Raw genomic sequence first — 22,090 nt, forward strand, 5'->3', positions numbered from 1 at the left:
CTAATGTAGTCACATGTTTGGGAACATTTTTGTTTTAAGGTCTAGCTGCAACCATCTATATAATCTTTCACCTCTTCAACAAGATAATTGTGGTTGCCAACTTTGCTTAACCATAAAAGTGGCACAAAACTCTCATATGAGTCATTTGTGGGACCATGATGAAGGAAGCACAGAAAAACACATTTTGTCATTTAGCTTTGAGGCATGAACTCCTCATTCGACCCCAACTTTTTCTGTCTAAAGAGGTGATTAAATGAAGTGCGATTCAGGGAAACAGCCGCCCTTTCGCTTGCCCAGATCATTAGATAACCTGATTTTGCTCAGGGGATATGTCACTTTGGCAGAACATGTATATTATTAGACCAAAAACCTTTTTTAAACAGAGCTCTATACCAGTCTAATAATCTAATTGCCTGCACATTACTTGCACACGGTATTAGCCTACACCTGACATAACAGAGACAGGGGGGCGTTGGTATTAGATGAGCCAATTCAATAAACACTTTCTTAGTCTTTGTAGTACAACGCTATTGAAACTCTAATAAAATGACTTGGCCGGCGGTATAGTAATTGCAGATAATTTAAGCTATGTAGTAATTGGAGATAATTTAAGGTATATTTATGTCTGTGTAGGATAAACTGTTCCATTCTGTCACCTAAATGTCCAAGCACACCAGGTCAAACAAGCCTTTAAACCCTTTCCTCTCAATATCCTGTTCATCCGGTCTTATATTTGTCGAGTGTTTTCTTTCTTTCCTTTCCTTTTGTTTTTTGTATCTATCTTCCAAGCTATTTGTATTCTGCCGTTACAATATGAGAGCGTATTAGTAGTGTGAACGTAGCTTTAGAAACAATTTGCTGTGGGAGTGTTTGGGTTTTCAAGAGCTGGTGGGCTTCCATCACCGTGTGTGTGTGTGTGTGTGTGTGTGTGTGGTGTGTGTGTGGTGTGTGTGTGTGTGTGTGTGTGTGTGTGTGTGTGTGTGTGTGTGTGTGTGTGTGTGTGTGTGTGTGTGTGTGTGTGTGTGTGTTGTGTGTGTGTGTGTGTGTGTGTGTGTGTGTGTGAATGAGTGACTATAGTTAGCAAGTGGGAGCCCTGTCTCCTTTGTGTCAACAGGCTTTCTGACTCGCTAAGGCTAATCACCGAAGTAATTACTGTTAAATTGGCTCATTAATCATTTGACCTGTCAGACTGCTTTACTGCCTTCTAGCTGGTGTGTGTGTGTCTGTTTACTATGCATCTTGTATAGGTGGGTAAAAGACTGGATAATTGGAGTTAATCCTTTTTAAACCTTTAGAAAAAAAAAAGAGTTATTAAAGTAAAGTAAAAGTAGCTAAATCCAGAGTTTTCCATTGCAAAGCTTTATATAATTATTCACCACCTTTTATTGATATATTGGTATCCTTTCAAGGGGCTTTCAAAACAAAATCTCCAAGGAAGAATGTGTGTCGCTTGAATGTTTAAGTTGAAAGATGGAAGCTTTAATGTGACTCTATATCCCCAACATGTATCCTACAGGGGGAATATAATGGAGAAATCATCTAAATGCCCTACAACTAAATGAGCCAAATCACTTCCAAATCAAAATAATTAGTGGCAGTGTTGCGGTTATGCATTCTATTGGTTAATTTAAAGTGCTTTCCATTTACCATACCATGTGTTTATTGTACAAGGCAGTGATGTAATCACAGGGATACACATTCTCCTGTTTCTCATTTAAAACCCAACATAAACAATCCTGCATAAAGTGGAAGAAAATTGTTTATTCATACTCTAAATGCAGTTGAAGCCTCTGTGCAGCTTTAACTCCAAACATGCTCTCATATTATTGAATCAGTGATGGTCACGATGGAAATTCAGAATCTGTGTTAGATATCCCTTTTTGTTTACCCCAGTCAGTTTCAATACTGAATTTGACAAAAACCTTGTATTTGAGATCATTTGAAAGGGGTAAAAAAGTTAATATATTCCCTTAGATCTTGTAGTACAGAACCTTTTTTGTACACAATACTTTTTTTGTGAAGAAAACGTATTTAACGGTGGCTTGAAGGCATTTTTTTATGTTTTTGAGCAGAAGAAGCACTATGGAATAAAGCACCTTCATTCACTGTTAGGTTTTATTAGAAAGTACACTTTATTTAACATGAAAGACAAACTAACTTAATATAGTGGGAAAAGAAAACCCAAGAATCTAAATAAATAAAAGTAGGAAAAAACTTGGTTGAAAGCAGCTGACATCGAAAAATGCTGAGGGGTTTGTTTCAGATCTTTTACAATACCATAGTAGCATTTCATTACTTTGATAAGGTTGCGTAAAGTGAATGATGTGTCAGAAATGAGCCAGGTTCTGAGTGCACTTCAATACCTTCCACTTAAGAAAAAACGGTCAAATATTCCAACAGCAACAAAGCTGTGTCTCATATTGGGTCAAAATGGCATGTTTGGAATCTAAATTGAATCAGGAGCTCGATGAGAACTGTAGCATTTAACCGGCTCCATATATGTCTATGTTTAATATAGTATTGAATAGCATTGGAATGACTTGAATAAGCTTTGACTATTCTACTTTACTTGTGCAAAACATTTAATGTAAACTGGCTGCTGTATACAAAAAGGGCTTGTGTGTGTGTGTTGAGGTCTGTGTGATATCATGTTTCATACAGAGGCCACTTTGTGCCAAAATTACATTTCCTCTGTTATGAAACACTCAACTATAAATGGAAATGTGCTTTGCTTTGAGAGACACCTGCATCAATGTATGTGAATTAATATCTCAATTAGGATGCTTAAAGAAGATACATTTACTTACACACATCTTTGTACTTGAGTACTTGTGAGGACCGTCACTGATGCAATGGCTTCACTTTCAGTATCTCAGTGTGTGTCTACTGCCTCCTGTTTGTATGTTTTAACTATAAGATTAGTTCCAAATGTGTACCGTCATACAGCCCTTTAGAGCAAGAATTACTTAAGGTCCTCACTTTAAAAAAAGCTTAGTCCTCACAAGTACGCACAAACAAACATACACACACACACACAGAAAGGCAAGTGGTCCCCTGTAAAATCAGCATACGGAAATGAGTCCTCAATTGAGACCCCACGGACCATTGGAGACCAATTTAACACACACGCACACTTACACAAAATACAGAAAACTGAAGGCCATTGATAACACTAATGAGTTGCCAGTTTGAGTAAAATGACTGGTGACTGCATACTGCATCAGTGTGTGTGTGTGTGTGTTTATGACCGGTGACTGCATACTGCATTAGTGTGTATGTGTGTTTGTGTGTGTGTGTGTGTGTGTGTGTGTGTGTGTGTGTGTGTGTGTGTGTGTGTGTGTGTGTCTTACTAAATACTTAAACATATGTGAATGTTTTCCATATGTAAAGGAATGCATGCGGCCTCACTTTGTGTGTGTGTGTGTGTGTGTGTGTGTGTGTGTGTGTGTGTGTGTGTGTGTGTGTGTGTGTGTGTGTGTGTGTGTGTGTGTGAAGTATGTTCCTTGGTGGATCTGTGTTCCCAGTGCTGAAAGGCAGCTCATGATGATATAGGTATGAAGAATGTGGGTCTTCATGTCAAAGATAGAGACACTGATACACAGATGGAACAGGGGGAACAGAGACGGATGTGGGTCTTTGGATTTCTTTTGTTCACTTCTTTCTTGAAAACCTTTGTGAGTGACAATTATGTTGTAGTATTTTTCATTCTTTATCCGTCCACCTCTGTAACCATCCATGTCTGTCTGACTTTAGGAGGATAAACAATAATTTGATGTACGTCTGTTGTGCAGGTTTACGTCATCTGTCAGATGATCCAGTGATGACTGTTTCAAATGTATGACCATTTACATTTGACACAATTCTGTGCAGAACTTCATCAGAAGAATCCCAACAAAAGAACAACAAATATATAAAGGAAATCAAACAAACTGCACTGTAACACCGTAGCATGTGACACAAACACGGTGTCATGTATACAAAGATTCAAACTTAGACTATACTTGGATTTACACTTTGAAGAATTTATACCATTTCTAGAAAGACCCACTTTGCTTGTTAATATGAATATGTTGAACCTGTCTAGATATCTTTTTTAAACCACCTGAGCAGGTAGGTTCCAGAGATGACAAACTGGCCTTAATAAACTTACATTATTACTTAAGCCTCCAAATTGTTGAATGTGAAAAGTTAAATTCTTTATTGAGATATCTCATGTATTAAAGGTAGGGTAGGTAAGAATGGAGAAACCAGCTCGAGTAAGCTAGAATTTGAAAGTACACAACCGAAAAAAATGTGCCCCTTCCTTCAGACTTCCTTACAGAGCCCCTCCTCCAACAGACACGAATGTGCACATGACCAATGAGGGCACGAGATAAGCTTGTGCACGAGATGGAAGGCTGACAGGCAGGTAGACCATCCAGTTATTTTAGCTGGGACGAGGCAAATAATTGGACTTGCTTTTTACAGCGCCACGGCTTCCACAGATGAAATATATATATATATTTATTGTCAAATCATTTAATGTATTCATTGCTATCAGGATGTTAAGAGCATTCCATGGAATATAACAAAAAGTGTTTCTGAAGTGAATTACCTACCCTACCTTTAAGGAAGTCTCATCATAGCGTGACTGCCACCATGTGGTCAAAACGCAGAAAACATAATTTAGAATCTGGAGTTGCAGTAGTTGGTCTATCTTACTTTATTTATGACATCTAATCCTGGAATAAATTAAACACAGAAATGCATCACATCCTAACATTGTCATGACTGTCATGACTTAAAATATGACTCATTATATTTGTTAATCATTAATAAAATAATGTTATACTGTTTTCATGATCCCCCTCCCAGCATAGTACGGAACAGATCAGAAATGTTTAAGTAACTGCATATTTTTATTGTGTTAATCAAAAACAATCTGACATGACATTTCACAAAGACCTCTGGGAGTATTACAGTGCACCACGTTAACTTTGGTCTTCGACCTTCGACCTTTGAACTCTCACCTACAGACCGCTCTACACACACACTGTTCCTTTGCCATTATATACAGTACAGAGCTCTGCTTTCCCCAAAAACTCTTTCACACACACACACACACACATACAAACACAAGCCTCTCCTTGTGAGCTATCGTACAGGGGTGCGTCACATGGCATGGGATACAACAGGAGTGTTGATTGGAGGGCTGTGTGAACAACAAAGACTAACTGGACACTGGATGAGGTTTTTTAACAATTGGCTGCAATGTCCAAAACAATTGTTGAGGATGAGTCATTTTCAGCAGAACATGAACAATACAGATGAAAATCGACATTTATAACAAAAAATAAAAGAATCCACCACAACATATCAGCTTATCTTTGCACATAAATACATAGGAATAATATTAATATTCAACTTTGTGCTTTCTTTCTCTCGCTCTTTCTCGCCGCACCATTGTCAAACGCGTTAGCCACTAACATTGGTCATGCAATTTCAAAAGAGCACAAAACAACAGCTGGCTTAAAAAGAGAGACTCAGGCAAATTTGACATCACTACCAATCATCTATTATTAAAGAAATAATACATCACTAATAATATCCATTTAGTTAATTAGTAGTCTAAATTAAATTAGTTCTGGGGTTTAAATGATGTCAGCATTTAAACAGTTTTTTTGCCAAAAAAGGATGTGGTGTCAAAATGCAGAGTGTCCCTTTTACAGTCAGTACTTTAGAGTCAGTCAGTTCAGTTCGGTTAAAAGAGTTAATTACATCTCTATAAAGAAGGTATATAAATAACAACGATAATGATTCCATACATCTAAAATCCACTCGCTGACTTAATTTGTGCTGCCTCCTGCTATCAGGGCCTGTGTGAATTAATGACCACACAAATAGTAAATAGTAAAACTTCAGTAAGCTGAAAATCTTTGAAACCTTGATATTTCTCTGAAATGTGTGGCAGCAACACAAATTAGACTATAAATTCATCATTAAAATCATACGATTTCATGAACGCAAAACCTAAATGCATGATGTGCATGACCAGTTACATGACCAGTGGCTTTCGTTCATGTGGATAGACTATGATATGATAAAGTATGGTACCACAGATAGGCTCCTCATCTGAGCCTGTACACACAATGGACACTAAGGGGAAGGCTACACACACCATGTCAGCACAGACAGCAACAAACATGTTTCTTTACAGATAATACACAGAGAAAGGGAGGACTAAAGACAGGAAGTAGGAAGACCTTATCGTACTAATTGTACATCAGGAAGATATGACATCATTAAGCAGCAAAAGTCAATGATATTAATGACTAACGTTGAAAGTGATTCCAACGGTGTATAGAGTCAGATGGAATTTGTTTTGTTTTTGCAAACAGTGAAATGCATTGTGGGTCGCGCAGAACAACAGCTTTCTGAGCACTTTTCGTGCTGGAGGAGGTGTCGGCATAACACTCATCTCATATTATTTGCATATATGTATTTATCACAAACAACATATGCAAGAACAGTGTAAAAGAGCAAGGAGTAGAAGTACCTTAGAATACAAAAAACAAAATCATAGTTTCACTCATAAATATCATGCTAATATATATACTGTACTGTAGCCCAGAAACATGGGTTGTCATACTAGAGTCCACTTCCCTCTATCTCCTCATCATATTAATGCTTTTCACCCAAAAACCACCATTTCTCCTTAATGTTAATGCACAAAACATTAAACACAGCCAAAAATAAAAACCAATAAATAGTGGATTTTAAAGGAAGGTATTTGGATTTTGTCAAAACTGTTTTATTTATGCACATCTGATGCTTATTACAATAATTTTGAAACTTGCTTAGACGTAATCCACGTATTATTTGGGCTTTAGTCACTTTTGAAATTGAACTTCTTTGAGCTCAAGCTTCATCTGCGTACTGTAAACTCATCTTTCTCTCACATCATGGAATGCCAGTAGTTTTTCCACCCCCAATTCTCTAGTGGTTTTTACAACACAAGCAGTGTAATCATATCTTGCCAGATTCGACGGCTCTCTAACCATAACTGCGTTGAATTGTGTGATTTATTTTTCTGCAACATGCCTCAATGTGCCTAAGGAAACCACAAAAAACCCAACTATATAATAAAAGCAGTTTTGCATCATGCTGATCTGTTCCACAGGCGGTCCCACAGAGCTGGTATCTGTATCTCTTCTGTTACTGCAATGTGTTATATGTACACAAAACCATGAACAAATTGAGGTTACTGTAAATATGTGCACCAACCCCACCTCAGGAGATTGATAAATGTGTGCTTATCATGTTCTAAAATGTTTCTATTAATCTGCATCATTGTGGAATTGAACATAAATAGTTAAACGTGTTTCCAGTTTGAGACCCTTACTAAGCAGAGTATTCCAGTTATTCCATTCCCGCATTTTACGCAGCACTCAAGTCCGCAATTTTTCTTCACTACTATGAAATATCCAGGTATGAAAAGCCATACGGAGAGGTCATCCAAACTTTGGGACGTTGATTTTGTTCAGAGTGGTATAGTCCAGAGAGTGGGTGTTCATACTGTGAGCCACATAGAGTATGTGTAGTAGGCCAACTTTAATTACCCAACAAAAAATGTGGTAATCCGGTGTTTCCATATACAGTCAGTGGCAAAGGGTAAGAAGGGTAAGTGTGTTTGTTGTCCACGGATAAAGGTAGGTTCACTCCCACATACCTGTTTGTACACTCAACTACGCTAATGGAACAGTGTAAAGGGATCGTGCAGAATCAATTTGGACAGCACATGCATCGGCTGGCCAGTGGTACCGTATAGTGGGGGAATCGATAGATAAATATACACAATGGAGGAGGTGCTGTGTGTGTGTCTGCATGTGTTTTTATGTGCATTGGTGTATTTGTATGCATGAACACCTCCAAGAGTTCTTTGTTTTCTCAGTCTCGTTCTATCATTCTTCTCAATTTTTTCTTGTATCAGTCATTCTTTTCTCCCTCCATCTATGTGTTGTTACAGCCCTGCGCTGCGAGGAGCCCGGGGGTTAGGTTTCCCGTCGTGGGTCCGGCGGTTTCTCCCCTTCCTAATCTCTTGAAGATGCTTCCACTTCTTGTTAGCTGGGCGGACAGCTGGGCCCAGAGGTGGGACTTCCTTCCCCGGAGTAGGAAAGGTTTTATCCGCTTGGTCAGCTCCGGCATTCTTTCGTGCCCACACTTGCTCACAAATCTGGTCGACGGTGCTCAGGTTAGGGTGGTCCACCAACTGCATGAAGTCCCGGTACCAAAGCTTTTGGTTGGTAACTGGGGGGCCACCTCCGCTGCGGGGTTCTAATCGGACAGGGGCATCGGAGGGTAGGTTGGAAACTGATGACGATGTTGAAGGTACCACTTCCAAGGTGATGCCTAGTAATGTTTGGGTGAAGCCGTGTTCCATGGCATGGCACTGGTAGAGGCCGACGTCTCTCTTAAGGACACGACGAACCAGAAGCCCTCTGTCTGTGTGGAGGACGCGGTCATCGAGACGCACCTAGAAAACATAAATGAATTGAAATGTCTGCACTGAATTATGTGGACTAATGCCCTTCAGTCTTATTGTTCAAGTTTGTTTTTGGCATAAATGTAACCTAGCAAAGTTGTATGTGGGCTACTAGCCCTAACGATGAAAAAAGAAAAAATCACACCAATAGCACATAGCAAAATAAGGGCTTTCTGGTTTGATATACACTATATATATACTACATTAACTTTGGCAATGTCCTTGTCAGTGTTATTGTTTGTAACCTCTTTCCTCTCCCCGCCATCCCTCTCACCTCTTCCCGTGGGTTCTGTGGATGTTTCTGGAAAGTCCATGTGACCTTGGCCTGAAGGGATTTGGGGATACACTCCAAGAAAGTGCTGCTTCCCTCAACTCCATACAGCTTCCTCTCTGCAATGCGATGCTTATGGTGGTCTGAAGGGGGCAGCAAAGACAAGGACATTATGGGGCGTACTGTTACTGACAATACAGATAAGGCAAGGCTTGAAAAGGCAACACATTAGGAAAGAAGAGGGCAGGATGACACGGGACAGGAAAAATAAATGTCAGGAGTACAAAAGGTCAAAAAATCCTTGACAAAACAAGGGCAGGGCAGACCAATAAATGATTGGATAAAACAAAAATACATAACCTGCATACTACTTAGCACAATTGACGTGTTAAAATAATAGTCACATATAACACTGAACAAAAGTCAATGTTGGCTGTTAATAGGACATTGTAATACAATCTCGCATAATGAGAGATTATCTAAAGGGGGTTGATTCAAACAAATGTTCACATGTTTGATGTTTGAGAACTCTTCTGGTCTTAACAACGACTCATAGTCTTGCATGTTGTCAATATGAGTGGTGAGTTTTAGCAATGGAAAAAGATCCAACCTCAAGACTGTGATTTGTTCAGAAAAATATCAGTTACTAACTATTCAAGCCACCAGCACCGCATACATAATTGGGGAAACCATAGTTTCTAAATTGCTAAACTGACCTCTGATCAGCGCTTTTGTGCAATGCCCCTCTCAGCAGAGACAATCACTCCAAATGTCATTAGTTTTTCACAACCCGGCTTGCATGCCATAGGATGTAATCGTATTACTCAGGAGCTGCTAAAGTTTGAGCGATTAGCTTTATTCAGTTTTGTGGCAGAAAGACAGATAGCAGCAGAATGCTGGTATTGTGGTCTGGGAAGACAGAGGTCACCAGGGGTGAAGGGGTGAAGGGTTTGGGCTTTTTTTGGCACAGGGACAGTGAGATGTCAGATGCCAAGAGTCTCTGTGAGTCAGAGCAGGATCAGAGTAAAGCTTAGATTGTTGTTTTCGAATAAACCTCATCAGCAGTAGGCCTTAAAAACGTTCATGTTTTGAACAACAAATCAAAGCAATTGTTTTGTAATCATACCTCCAGAGCACAGGGTGTTGGGGTCTCCGTTCCTTACATCCTGGCGACGGAAACGTCTGCAAAATGAGTATGTGTTGATTATACTAGCAGTCTTCTTCGTGTTATCCATGCTCAGTAAAATGAACTATCATCTGGTGAGTGCCATTAGTGCTCGTGTCACATACCTCTTGGTATTTGGCAGGTAGCGAGTACAGGATGTTCCATCCCAGGCGCAGTATGGGTCTCTTGCCAGGCAGCACTCAGCACAGGCCTTCCCATACACACTGCAGCGGTGCAGGGGGACCTGGGCAATGCCTGTGTCTGAGCCCAGATACAGCTGTTGCTAAAAGGACACAAAGTTGAGGGACAAAGATTAAAAGGGAGTTTTAAAAAGAATACAAAAAACTGAAGACATAATGTTAAAAACAAAACATTTATTTTTTGTATAAAACAACATACCCGTTTTGAAGATATCTGCATGTCGATGATAGAGGAGGCATCCTGAAGAGCAGAGAGATAGAGAAAATATATTACCATGCTACATAACAAATGAATTTGCATTATTAGAGATCCATTTAAGATGAAAGAATAGCACTGTATTGCCCCTCAATACAATTCACTTATTAATGCTTTGTAAACTACAATAAATGGGCTTTATCATAGTTTTCTTACTTTAAAGACCTCCAGCTCCTCCAGTAGAAGCTCCTCCATGTTGTTCCAGCTCTCCTTGGGGATATTGATCACCTTTAGTACTGTCCCTTTGTCTGAAATAAGAGATGCGATCCATCAAGTCACAAAACATATTATAGTTTAACTATTAACCCTCCTATTGTCTTCGTTTTCCCCCCCTTACTTTGGTGTTCGCGGTCAAATTTGACCGGTCCTGTTTTAACTGCTAACAACACAAAAACCATTTGTGTGTGTGTGTGTGTGTGTGTGTGTGTGTGTGTGTGTGTGTGTGTGTGTGTGTGTGTGTGTGTGTGTGTGTGTGTGTGGGTGTGTGTTTTATCTGATCCGGATGGTTACTAATTATTTTTCTTTATGGCGGTGTTACAAAGTTGACTAAATCATCCAAAATTCAATGAAAGTGGTGATCAGCATTTGTATATGTTCAAATGTCTACTGTGAAGGATATCATAAAGCCTTAATGCAATCGAATGTAAAACAAAAAAGTTATGATTGATGAAAGTAGTAAATCGGTCAGATTTGACCCGAAGACAACAGGAGGGTTAAGATAAGAGCCAGAATTGTATTTTACCTGTGCCAATAAACATCACATCATACTGTCCGTCCGCAGCGTTGACTTTGTCCACAGCAATCTGTGTGAAGCTGTAGTCCACGTTGGTTCTGACGAATACTGGACGTCGGCTCATAGGGTAGACCGGGTTATACATCAGAGGGTGGTGACGCGCAAACTGGATCACATCATCTGGGAAACCCTTCGTGGACTCAAAACTGCCAAATGTCTTGCTGGGACACTAATGGAGGGAAATAAAATTAATTAATATTCCAGCAAAAGGTCATATTTATACAAACTTGCAAATCAGATACATCACAAAATTATTAATTTGCAATAATATTTTTGGTTGTTGCGTAACTTTTTAGATTTGTTGTTTTTTCAAGGTCGCATTTTGGTTCCCTTGTGGGATGCAAAATGTTAAAAGAAACTTTCAAATATTCAACTTTAATACTGATTAAACCATCAAGAGTTAAACCATTTTATCAGTGGGAATGTACATAAAAGGATTTGGGTACTACCCAGCAATTCAAAGTACTTTAATAATTCAGCCAATCTACTTCTACTGTAAGGGATTTGTTTAAGCTCTGCACGACAGGCCTGCGAGTGCAAAACAGCTCCAGCCTTTTTGATGAGCAAGTTTATTTTGTGTATATAAACTGTGTCAGTCCAGCAGTGAGGTGATTTGATGTAATGGCTCACAGGAACGTGAGAGATTATCTCCAGGTCAGAGTCCAGCCTTCCTCTCGAATTAAAATTCCAGTCCAGTGTTTCTGTACAGATACTCAAATGTTACTTAAATAAGCTGTAACATCATGCAGTATTAATGCTTTTTATGTTGTGGACAGAAGATACACTTTCATCATATAGTGAAACACTTTTTATCTGGTTTCTGCATTTTAAACTCTGAATCAGCTTTTTTTAGGCAGCTTTGCATAGTTCACAAGTAAGCATGATCGGATTATTTTAATTGGATTCGTCCCGCTAATTTTACAACCCAGTGAGGTGATGATGGCGTGAGAGAGAGTTTACTGTGGGTCAAATACAATTACTATTCTGCAGTCATACAATGGGGATTGTTCTGCTTTGGCAGTAACAGCTGAAGCTATAACAAATCTTGCTGATGCCACGCTTGTGTGCTAAGCAGAACGTAAGAGCCCTGATAAGCACATATTGATTGGGAGGGCTGTGGAGTGCTTTGGATGAAATTAGGTCTAATGCTGCAAGTGTATGAAGTGCACAAAACTGAATATTAAAAACCTGGGAGCATAAGTATTCAAAGGTGCTACTTAAGAATTACATACAAGTATTTCAGCAATAAAAGTGACAACAAATGAAACTCTAGACCAGGGTGGGGAACCTCCGGCCTCCGGGCCGTATACGGACCGCGACACCATTTGGTACGGCCCTCGAGGTAATTTATAAACACACGCAAAAAAGAAAAAAATTAAAGAAATCTAGACCGCAAAAGAATTAAACAAGGGAGTTCCTGTTTTTCCTGGCCAAGGTCAGGGTCCTTGAACACAACACGAGCTTAACGTGTCATCACGTGGTATATGTCTCGTCTGACAGGGGTGTAGTGCTGACGGAGAGTACCGGAACACCGCTCCGGTGTAAGTACCATGGGTGTTTTTCAATCGCGAGTACGCTTGCTTGGTAGCACATGTCTGCCGGGCATCTTGCTTCAGAAGCGAGTCAAGAATACTTCCTGACATTTGGAAAACAAAGAGTAGAACAGGCTAGCAAGTGTGCAGGTGTGCGTCATATGAGAGGCCCCGCCTTGCATGTTCCGTCACAGATTTGGGGAAATTGGTCCGTGCGCAAAGCATTGTGGGGATTTTAAGACCGCGGAGTCTACTCATGTGCAGCCTCGATATTTCTCCAAACGGAGTACGCCGGGCTCGGTAGATTTCCAAGTATGCTGGAGATTGGAACAGTACTTTGGCGGCACTCGATGACGTAGTATGCTTGAAATAGTGGCTCTGGAGCAGCTTTACTCGCGATTGAGAAACACCCCATATGTGTTCGGCCTACCAGATGTGTTCGGGGTCCGTTACGCTTACCAATGACGTCACACATTGGCTGTACGGTAACCCAAGAGGACATTTTACACGGTCAAATTCCGAATGTATTGAAACTCCAGACTCAACGTAAGAGCTTGAGCCTCTTCGGGGGGTGCTAACATTTAAACATACACTTCATTCTTTACTTTGTCCGTTATTATATGTAGAAGATATTACTTTTTTCTCCGTCATGTTGTTTCCATAGCAACAACTTCAAAATAAATAAATCTAAATAGATGTGTGTTCTACACACCAAAATACGTTATTTGAACACCCCTCTCGATCGATTTACAAAAAAAAAATAACTGGCCCGCCCTAATACACCAACGCAGTTTTTAAAGATATACATTTTTCAACACAGAATCATTTACCAAATTACACCATATCCGTCAGAAAATGCTATCTGTTCATTGCAGTTATTGTTTATTGAATTAGATTACCATGAGCTCAACATAATTATGTAGAGTACAAGTCCACAGCCAAGAAAATGTTATTTGCATATCATTTTATTTATGAATATGGAATTATGGAATTTTAACACTGGAGTTTGTTATTATTTACTATAACTTTATTATAGTATTCGGGTACAGCCCTACTGTACCCGAATATCCAAATATCTGTTCGTTGGAGTACTATTTCGGGTTTCAATTTCGTTATTCGGATATTCGTTTTGTTTGTTTTTTCCCCGTTTTTTTTCAAATTGAATTTATTGAAATCTCCAATATCAACGTAAGAGCTTGTGCCTCTTCGGGGGGTGCTAACACTTAACCATAAACGTTATCGTTTACTTTCTCCGTCTTTATATGTAGATATTACTTTTCTCCGTTAATCTCTGTCACGTTGTTTCCAAAGCAACAACAACTTCCTGTCAACTGCGCTAACTCTCCTTCAAAAATAAAAGCATGTCCATAAATAGGAAGCCAAGCCAAATTACACTTAAGACGTATACAACTGCAACGAAAGTAACAAACACAATGCGATATCCTTTTCAATTTCAAAGAACACAAATTGGGTTACATTAACAAATAACTATAAAACAACAATACTGTAGAATAACTAAATGAATGCCGTGAATACACCGAAATACACGTGTTGAAGCAGTTCGCCGCTGATTACTACGCCCCCCCGCGCGGGCCGAATATTCGAATATTCGCTGCTGATTACTACCGAATATCCGGAGCCCGAAAAATGGCATTCGGGACAGCCCTAGATCATTCTGCTTCAGTTTGTTGGCTACAGCCAGTTTATGGTAGCAGCACGTTAACAGCTTCATCCTTTGATCAGACCCCAGGTATACCCTAGTCAGCGCCCCTAGTTACACCAATCAGCGTGCGATTACCGTACAGCCAATCACAATGCGTGACGTCATTGGTAAGCGACGGACCCCGAACACATATGGTAGGCCGAACACATATGGTACTGACACCGGCACTTCAGAAATTGCAGTACCCATAAGGAGCCGTACACATGCCGCAGTTTTTGCGTGGCTGTGTCTTTAGTTGAAAGCCCAGTGGAGATCTGTTCATCTGTCATACTGATCATACAGGCAATAACTTTGTTATTAGCATCTGGTTAGCTAGCTATGCTAACGAATATAAGAAGCTTTTTCTACAACCAGTGAGGTAAAGGCACATCTTTATATGATCATTATAGTTGTAAAAAAATAAGAGAATAAAGTAAACGGGTATAAAATACTATATGACAGTAAAAAAAAGTTGTTATTAATAAACAAGAATAAAGTTTAAAAGGGGAGTGATTTGTAAAATATCCATAAAGAAAAAGAAAATCTGCTTACAGTTCTGTTTCATATGGATGTTGAGAGATGTATCCATAGATCTCCTAATGTTGCTCTCAAAGTGCACCAGAATAAAAAACAATCTTCCCGGGGGAGCATGCCCCCCGGACCCCCCTAGAGGAGGTTAGGTCCCCCCCCACTTAAATCATGTTCACATGAATAGGAAACTAAATACATTTGCACACACCTTGTGTCCATGTCTTTCTGTTTTGGTGGTCATGCCACAACCGTGCACGTGAATGCATGCGCGAGTCATGGTAAGATATCTGGATTAAGAGGTTGCTTTTTCTTTGCACAGCATGAAAGAAAGGCCAAATGAATGGGCTGTGATTTTAGTATTTTTAAGCAGAGGTCAATAATTTGTACGGCCCTCGGAGGATGTTGAAAAAATTCAAATGGCCCTTGAGAGGAAAAAGGTTCCCCACCCCTGCTCTAGACACTACTTTGTACACAGCCCTATAGAGTTTTGGACATACCATTCCTGGGCGTGGGTAGGGGACTTTTCCCTGGAAGGGGACCCACTGGTAGTTGGGCCCCTCTTTGTGAGCGAAGGGCCCCAGGAAGGCCCTCCGGATGTCATTCATGGAGTAGACACACACGGCTGAGCCTTTGAATACACTGCTGCTGGGGGACAGGGGAAGCTGTTAGAAACATCAAAACACAAATGTAACACACTCTTGTCTTTCTCTCTCTTGCACTCGCTGACACACACATATCTACTTGCATAAACACACACACTATGAGTGGACTCTGACCTGGAAGTAGAGAAGACAGTGTAGACCAGAGGGTTCTTCCTGTCACGCGTCTGCAGCAGAAACACGTCGCCTGAGGACGGACACACACACGTACACACACACACACACACACACACACACACACACACACACACACGCACACACACACACACACACACACACACAGACACAAACTGAGGTCAGGTTGTGGTAGTCCAGAGGTCAAAGGTTGAGAGAAAGATAAGCAAAGCTTTATTGCCATGTCAACTTTAAAGAAATGTTTCTCTAATAACTCAAGCAGCTTCAAGCAGTGGTTCGTATACATTTTTTTATTTTTTTAAATAGTCTCATTTAAACATTTTCTTTTTGTAGAATCCACCCTTCCAACTGGTATCACGTGTTTCAAAAGTTATGTAGTCTAGGTATCTCAGTAGAATAATTCCAATGGTTTAGATACAAATAATTCTACAGGGAGGTCCTTTAAAAAGATTTAGCCTCAGGTATGGTCAGAAAACTCTTGGTCAAGAGATAAGGGGCTCATTGTTCATATGAGGGAATGTGACGGACTGACTTAGCCTCGGGTAGGGTTAGGTTTTAGATAAACTCTTTCTCTGAGATTGCCTTTCACTGCGTCACAAGATAAGCACACAGACATATCATATTATGGCCCACAGATATGGTCAGAAAGATCAATCAAAACCATCTTGATAGCTGAAACCGCTCTGTAAACCACATGATTGGAAGGTTTGGTGTTTTTCCTTTTGAGACATGCTATTTGGTTTAGAAAGAGTTACTAGCCAAATGGTTTCACAAAAATATGCACTCTATTTCAAGTTTACAGCATATCAGTAAACAATGATAATGATGAAAGATCTACATTTTTCGTAGTTTGAACAAAACAAATTGAAGCTTGATTTCACACAGCAGCAGATGTTATCAGGGGAAGCTAGTTTACAAGTTAAGCTACTGCAATGTTAACTCAATGCAGAGTTTTTAATATTTCCAGCTGGCTCAAGCCAAAGCCGCTAAAATAAACTGAAAAAAATAGTAGCCTGGCTTCAGGGAACATGCCTAATAGAAACATGATGTTAACTTTTGTCATACGAAGAATCACCAGAGACAAGCCTGTAACTGTCTCTGAACTCACAGCAACAACACTGGCTTCAGATCAAGCCAGGATATATTACCAATTAATCTTTTACTCATGCTTTTTCCAAGTCTGCAGGAATGTGGGTCTGAATGATAATCTACAATTTACGTCAGAAATCCTTGTTAATTTATTATGCTTTCCTAGACTTTCTCTTCCTTTGCACCCACAGAATGTGCTTCTGTGTAAAAATCGAACAAATCAAGTCAAGGATGGAAAATCATACTCTTTTTTGCCTTTTTCTAATTTCTGCAAAATGGGATTTCTTTATCACACTGATTTGATTGAATAGATTCAGAAATGGGGATATAAGGTAGCCCAGACGAGTCAAGCGATTTATAAGTTCACTGGACAAGGCAAAATTGTACTTTCTTCAAACTCAGGTTCCTACAGGGCTTTCACCTCGACACAATTGATGTGACCCAATGCTTTTTTGTAATCGTCATATTCATAAATGACTTTATATACAGTACAGAATCTGTCTGCATGCAAAGAAAACTTACGCAGCTCGTCAAAGTATGTGTCGCTGCCGTCTGCACCTGGCACCGAGCAGATCAGACGGGTCTTGAGGAATGTCGTCCACTTGTTCACCAGACTCCGCTGACCGCCCATGTCATTCTGATTTCAAGATAAAGTCCGTCAAGAGTTGTTAAACAGGGTATTATGTGTTAAAGTGTGAAGGAAGAGAGTATGAGCTGTATTAAATATTGGGCACAAACCACTTTCACAACCATCTTTAATTCCTAAACAGAAAATGACCTCATTTTTGTTATAGTATCTGTCAAATAACCAGGTTGAGTAGGCCTGATGCAGACTTGAATTATAATACTGAATTTAGGGGTCGAAACTTTCTCTTACCCTGCAGAGCTGTCCAATGCGGGAGTAAGTGGACTTTCCCAGACCCTGGGCCTCAACCGCCGTCTCACGGAAAAAGAAAAACACCTTGTCGTCATCAGGGTTTTCACTTTCTGGGACCCAAAAGGAACCAACAAACTTTGGTTCTGAGAGACAGAAACAATCAGGGAACAATGTCAGTTTCTGGAACAAAATAGAATAGAGCATTAGCTGACACACAAACACACACTGACCATTGAGCCAGCGGGAGTCGTGCTGTTCGGTGCGGATGGAGGGGCGTTTCCCCAGGCTTCTGAAAATGGTGAAGTCCCGTCCCATTAGGTCTGTAGCTACGCCTGCATATAGCTCATCACCTAAGAGACAGAACAAATCAATTAGTCCGTGATTGGTAATGTGACCTTAAATGATGACTGGATCTTTGTCATAAGCCAAAACCAGCTGAAAGTATGGCATGAAAATGTTTGAAAATTAGAACAACAATCAGTTAATCGCTCATTAGCATCATCAGCTAACATTAACATGAGTTATTTACCGACGAGTACAGATGCAGCGTTGTGGCGAGGATCATATGGACTCTTCCCTTTCCCGTCCTCCACCTTAGAGGGGTCAATCCTGAACACGTGGTCCTGACGGAGGGAGAGGACAAGCAGAAATGGATTTAAAAAGTGAAAAAACATACAATGCAATGGACTCAAAACTAATTTGCAACTAAGAACTTGACCTATAATGGAGTTGTCTGCATCCAAGGTTCAAGGTTCAAGGCTTTTATTGGTCATACGAACATAGCTACAGTCTAGTTGTGACGATGAAAATCTTAGGTCACAGGCTCCTCCAACAGTGCAACACAATAAAACAGATAAACAGAATGACCATACATTGTTAATTTGCTATATACTAAGCTTTCCAAGCATGAGCAACTGCTGCATTTTGTTAAACACATACATCTTGTGTGTGGAGGTATTTGCCTGCACTTTTTTCAGATTATGTTCTCACTTATAATTAACAGGTTGGCCAACCCTCTGAGACCCACGGGGCCGTATACGATCCCAAATGTCACGTTGTGTTCAAAGCGTCATAACTTCTCAGCTGTTTCAGCCAGAGACATGCCGTGTTTTTCCTCTTAAACTACAGAAACGGCAATAAACAACTCCATTAAGTTTTTCATTGAGAGGCGTTTACTTATTTCGGTGAAACTAATGTGCGTAAAGTTTTAAAAGATGCGGATAGTCTCACCTTGATTCTGACGCATTGCTTATCGTTTTCTGTTTTATAGATCTATTCTCATCCACCATCTTTGTTTGTGACGTCACGTTTCTGAATCGGACACTGTGGATGCAGTCACAGCCAATTGGAGTCTGATTCAGAGGGTTGCCCGTCAGTTCCGTTGTTATGTGTACTGAAACGAGAGCCGAGGCCTGTACGACGAAGCCGGTTCAACATAACCTGGATATGTTTGAGTTAGCCGGTTGGCCTAATCCAAAACATACGCGCTCTCGCCAAGCGGTCCTACGACGCGGGTTATCAAGTGGATCGCTCAAGCCAGCCGTGTCCTATCTAGTTAGGTGCGCGTTCACATGAAAGGGGTGGTATTTGGAGCATTCAACCAATCACAAACATGGACAAGCGTACTGACAGCGCAGCACGTCATACTTCCTGAATGAAAAGTCAACTATAATATTAGACAAATATGAAGACGTTAAACTTTAAACATCCATGACTTAAACACTTTATCCAGGATAAAAGCCACATAGCTGCACCTGCAAGGTGAATACAGCTGGTAAAAGAAAAAGTGTTTGAATGCGTACATTAACAGGTTTATGATATCACTGCCCCGTAAGACACGAGTGGATCTGACTTTAATTAGTGTTTCTTCAACTTAAAGGTAGGGTAGGTAAGTTTGAGAAACCGGCTCGAGATCGAAAGAATTTGAAAATACACAACCGGAGAAAATCAGCCACTTCCTTACAGAGCCCCTCCTCCAACACACACGAATGCGCACATGACCAATGAGGGCACGAGATAAGTTTGTGCACAGATGGAAGGCTGACAGGCAGGTAGGTCATCCAGTTATTTTAGCCGGCCCGGCAAAAATGATTGGTCGTACTTTTTACAGTATTACGGCTTCCACAGATGACATTTTTTTATGGATTTTTTGTCAAAGCACTTAAAGGTAGGGTATGGTAAGTTTGAGAAACCGGCTCGAGATACGCTTTTTGTTATATTCCATGGAATGCTCTTAACATCCCGATAGCAATGAATATCTTAAGTGCTTTGACAAAAAATCCATACATGATAATGGGACACATCGACGTCTGTACTCACAGTGCCGCGGACTGTACGTAATGTTAATATGATCCGGTTACTTGTGTTGTGGCAGATATTTAAGTAAGCTTTCTTAACGCTAATGTTATAATAGTCAGATTGCTCTGAAGATGGGAGGTGATATTCTATTAATTTTCACGTTCACACAGTCGGTGATTTTTGCCGGCCGTCTTTCCTGCAACGGCAGTTTAAACTATTTAATATTAGTAAATTTACTTTCTCCTGTAATATGACTTGATCGCTTTAAACTCCGCACACTGAGCTCTGATTGGTCAGCAGGCGGTGCTTTCACTGACTTGATTTCTTAGCCTGCAACCTAACCTGCTCCGGACCAGGTTAGCCGCTCAGCATAAGTTACCATGGAGATCTAGCCCGTTAAAAAGAGAACCAGTGTCGTAGGACCGGAAACCCCGAGTTTTCCCTGAAGTTAGCCCGCTAAGCGAAAATCCGGCTTCGTCGTACAGGCCTCCGGTATAATTCCACGCACGAAAACAAAATAAAAGTTGGAATACGTTCTTTTAGTGTTTTGAAAGTAAACTGAGGTATGGCAAGGAAGTTTACTACAGCTGAGGCTTTGGAGCTGATTTTTCAAGGGGACGATGTTGATGAAAATTCAGACGAATCTGCTCAGCATGCCATGTGTGATTGTGGACATGATATATCTCATGTGTACTCTTCAAAATTGGCAGGACAAAAAATGACAATTCCTCGCAAAAAAACGTTTCCCTGAGGGAAGATTACGCAAATGAGCCGCTGACGTCACTTCGTCTTCTTCTGCTTTGGGTTTACTGGCAGGCCGCAAACAACTTCACGGCGTATACTGCCACCTGAAGTCCCCGGCCGGAAGTCCCCGGAGTTGGGGACTGGCTTCAGTAGAAGCTGCTGGGACTCCCATCAGCTTCTACTGAAGCCTTCCGAGTAAATCGCCAGAACGCCGACACCTCCTCATCACTCCACCGCTCCCATGTTTTTTTTTGTGTTGCCATAAGTTATTCTCTCTCCGTTGGTGCGCGGGGCTAATGCTAATGCTAATAATGCTAATGCCAGCAAATACAATGGAGGCTTCAAAAGACTTTTCAGAGTTTTACGGGGCGTCGTTTGCAATTCGCCCAGCCAAAAGAAATTGGTACTTTTTTGGTACTTTTTTGGTACCACCTCTCTAGCAGGCACTGAAAATGGGGGTAAAAGTTCCCGGCACTAAGTACTCTTTTTGGTGTGATGGCGACATCAGGGGTACTAACGGAACTAAACGGGAAAAGTATGGGGTAAAAGTACTCCGGTGTGAACGCGACTAATGAGCACTTTCAGGCATTTGAACACTGTTTCTCTGTGTGTGCGCATGTATGGGTGTGTTGTAATACATGTTTGTTTAAGCAGGTGAGAACAAGCAAAGTAAGTAGTGATTCAAGTACTCTTTGCACCAAGTTTAGTAACTGATTAAAATACCAAGGAAATTGTTTTGCGCAAAATATTTGAACTGTCTGTGCACCGTCAAGTCTGTTAAATTATGTTGTACACAAGCTCTTCTGATACAGTTCAGTGTGAGTTATTTCATTTTTTATATATTACCTCCATCCTTTGTCCCACCTCCACGAAGGCACAGGTAGGGTGAAAGGCCCCGGTCCCACAGGCGTACAGGTGGGTGCGGTTAAAGTGGTGCACAATCTTCACATAGTTCACACAGTCGGACTGAAAGAAACACAGAACGACAGTTTCAGTTTAACTATGAAAAGCAATTTGAAGTGTTATAAATTGATATAATGTTTTGTAATGTTTTTCTTAAAAGCTTTCAAACAACAGAGGTACAATTCTGGTGAGGAAATGCTGTTATATTAATACACATTTTTGCGTTTGATGTCACTTCAGGTCACTAAACCCTTCAGAAATTACCAGAAAAATACCATGGATGTGACCTCAGTTGGTTGCAGCCTAGTTTCAAAGTGTAAAAACAATTTAGCATGACAACACAAGAAACAAAAAACCCTCAAAACACAAATCCAACGGACAAAACTTGGACTCTGTCTCTATTTTGTTTTGGTG

General features: G+C 40.4%; 1 protein-coding gene across 2 annotated transcripts in view; it reads right to left on the reverse strand.

Annotated features, from left to right (window-relative positions):
* Nucleotides 1-4,879: 4,879 nt before the first annotated feature.
* The window catches only part of sema3b (sema domain, immunoglobulin domain (Ig), short basic domain, secreted, (semaphorin) 3B), an 84,162-nt gene continuing 66,951 nt past the window's right edge, over nucleotides 4,880-22,090 (reverse strand). For both annotated transcript variants that reach the window (XM_034145101.1, XM_034145102.1), the window contains exons 5-18: nucleotides 21,620-21,739; nucleotides 18,261-18,354; nucleotides 17,962-18,081; nucleotides 17,732-17,874; nucleotides 17,377-17,491; nucleotides 15,748-15,817; nucleotides 15,469-15,613; nucleotides 11,156-11,375; nucleotides 10,570-10,661; nucleotides 10,357-10,398; nucleotides 10,083-10,240; nucleotides 9,919-9,974; nucleotides 8,796-8,935; nucleotides 4,880-8,512 (exon numbers count right to left, since the gene is read on the reverse strand). In XM_034145101.1, the coding sequence (XP_034000992.1) occupies nucleotides 8,000-8,512; nucleotides 8,796-8,935; nucleotides 9,919-9,974; nucleotides 10,083-10,240; nucleotides 10,357-10,398; nucleotides 10,570-10,661; nucleotides 11,156-11,375; nucleotides 15,469-15,613; nucleotides 15,748-15,817; nucleotides 17,377-17,491; nucleotides 17,732-17,874; nucleotides 17,962-18,081; nucleotides 18,261-18,354; nucleotides 21,620-21,739 (2,028 nt within the window). In that variant the 3' untranslated portion in view covers nucleotides 4,880-7,999. The remainder of the gene's footprint in view (nucleotides 8,513-8,795; nucleotides 8,936-9,918; nucleotides 9,975-10,082; nucleotides 10,241-10,356; nucleotides 10,399-10,569; nucleotides 10,662-11,155; nucleotides 11,376-15,468; nucleotides 15,614-15,747; nucleotides 15,818-17,376; nucleotides 17,492-17,731; nucleotides 17,875-17,961; nucleotides 18,082-18,260; nucleotides 18,355-21,619; nucleotides 21,740-22,090) is intronic.

The sequence above is a fragment of the Trematomus bernacchii genome, unplaced genomic scaffold (genome assembly GCF_902827165.1).
Source record: "Trematomus bernacchii unplaced genomic scaffold, fTreBer1.1, whole genome shotgun sequence".
NCBI lineage: Eukaryota > Metazoa > Chordata > Actinopteri > Perciformes > Nototheniidae > Trematomus > Trematomus bernacchii.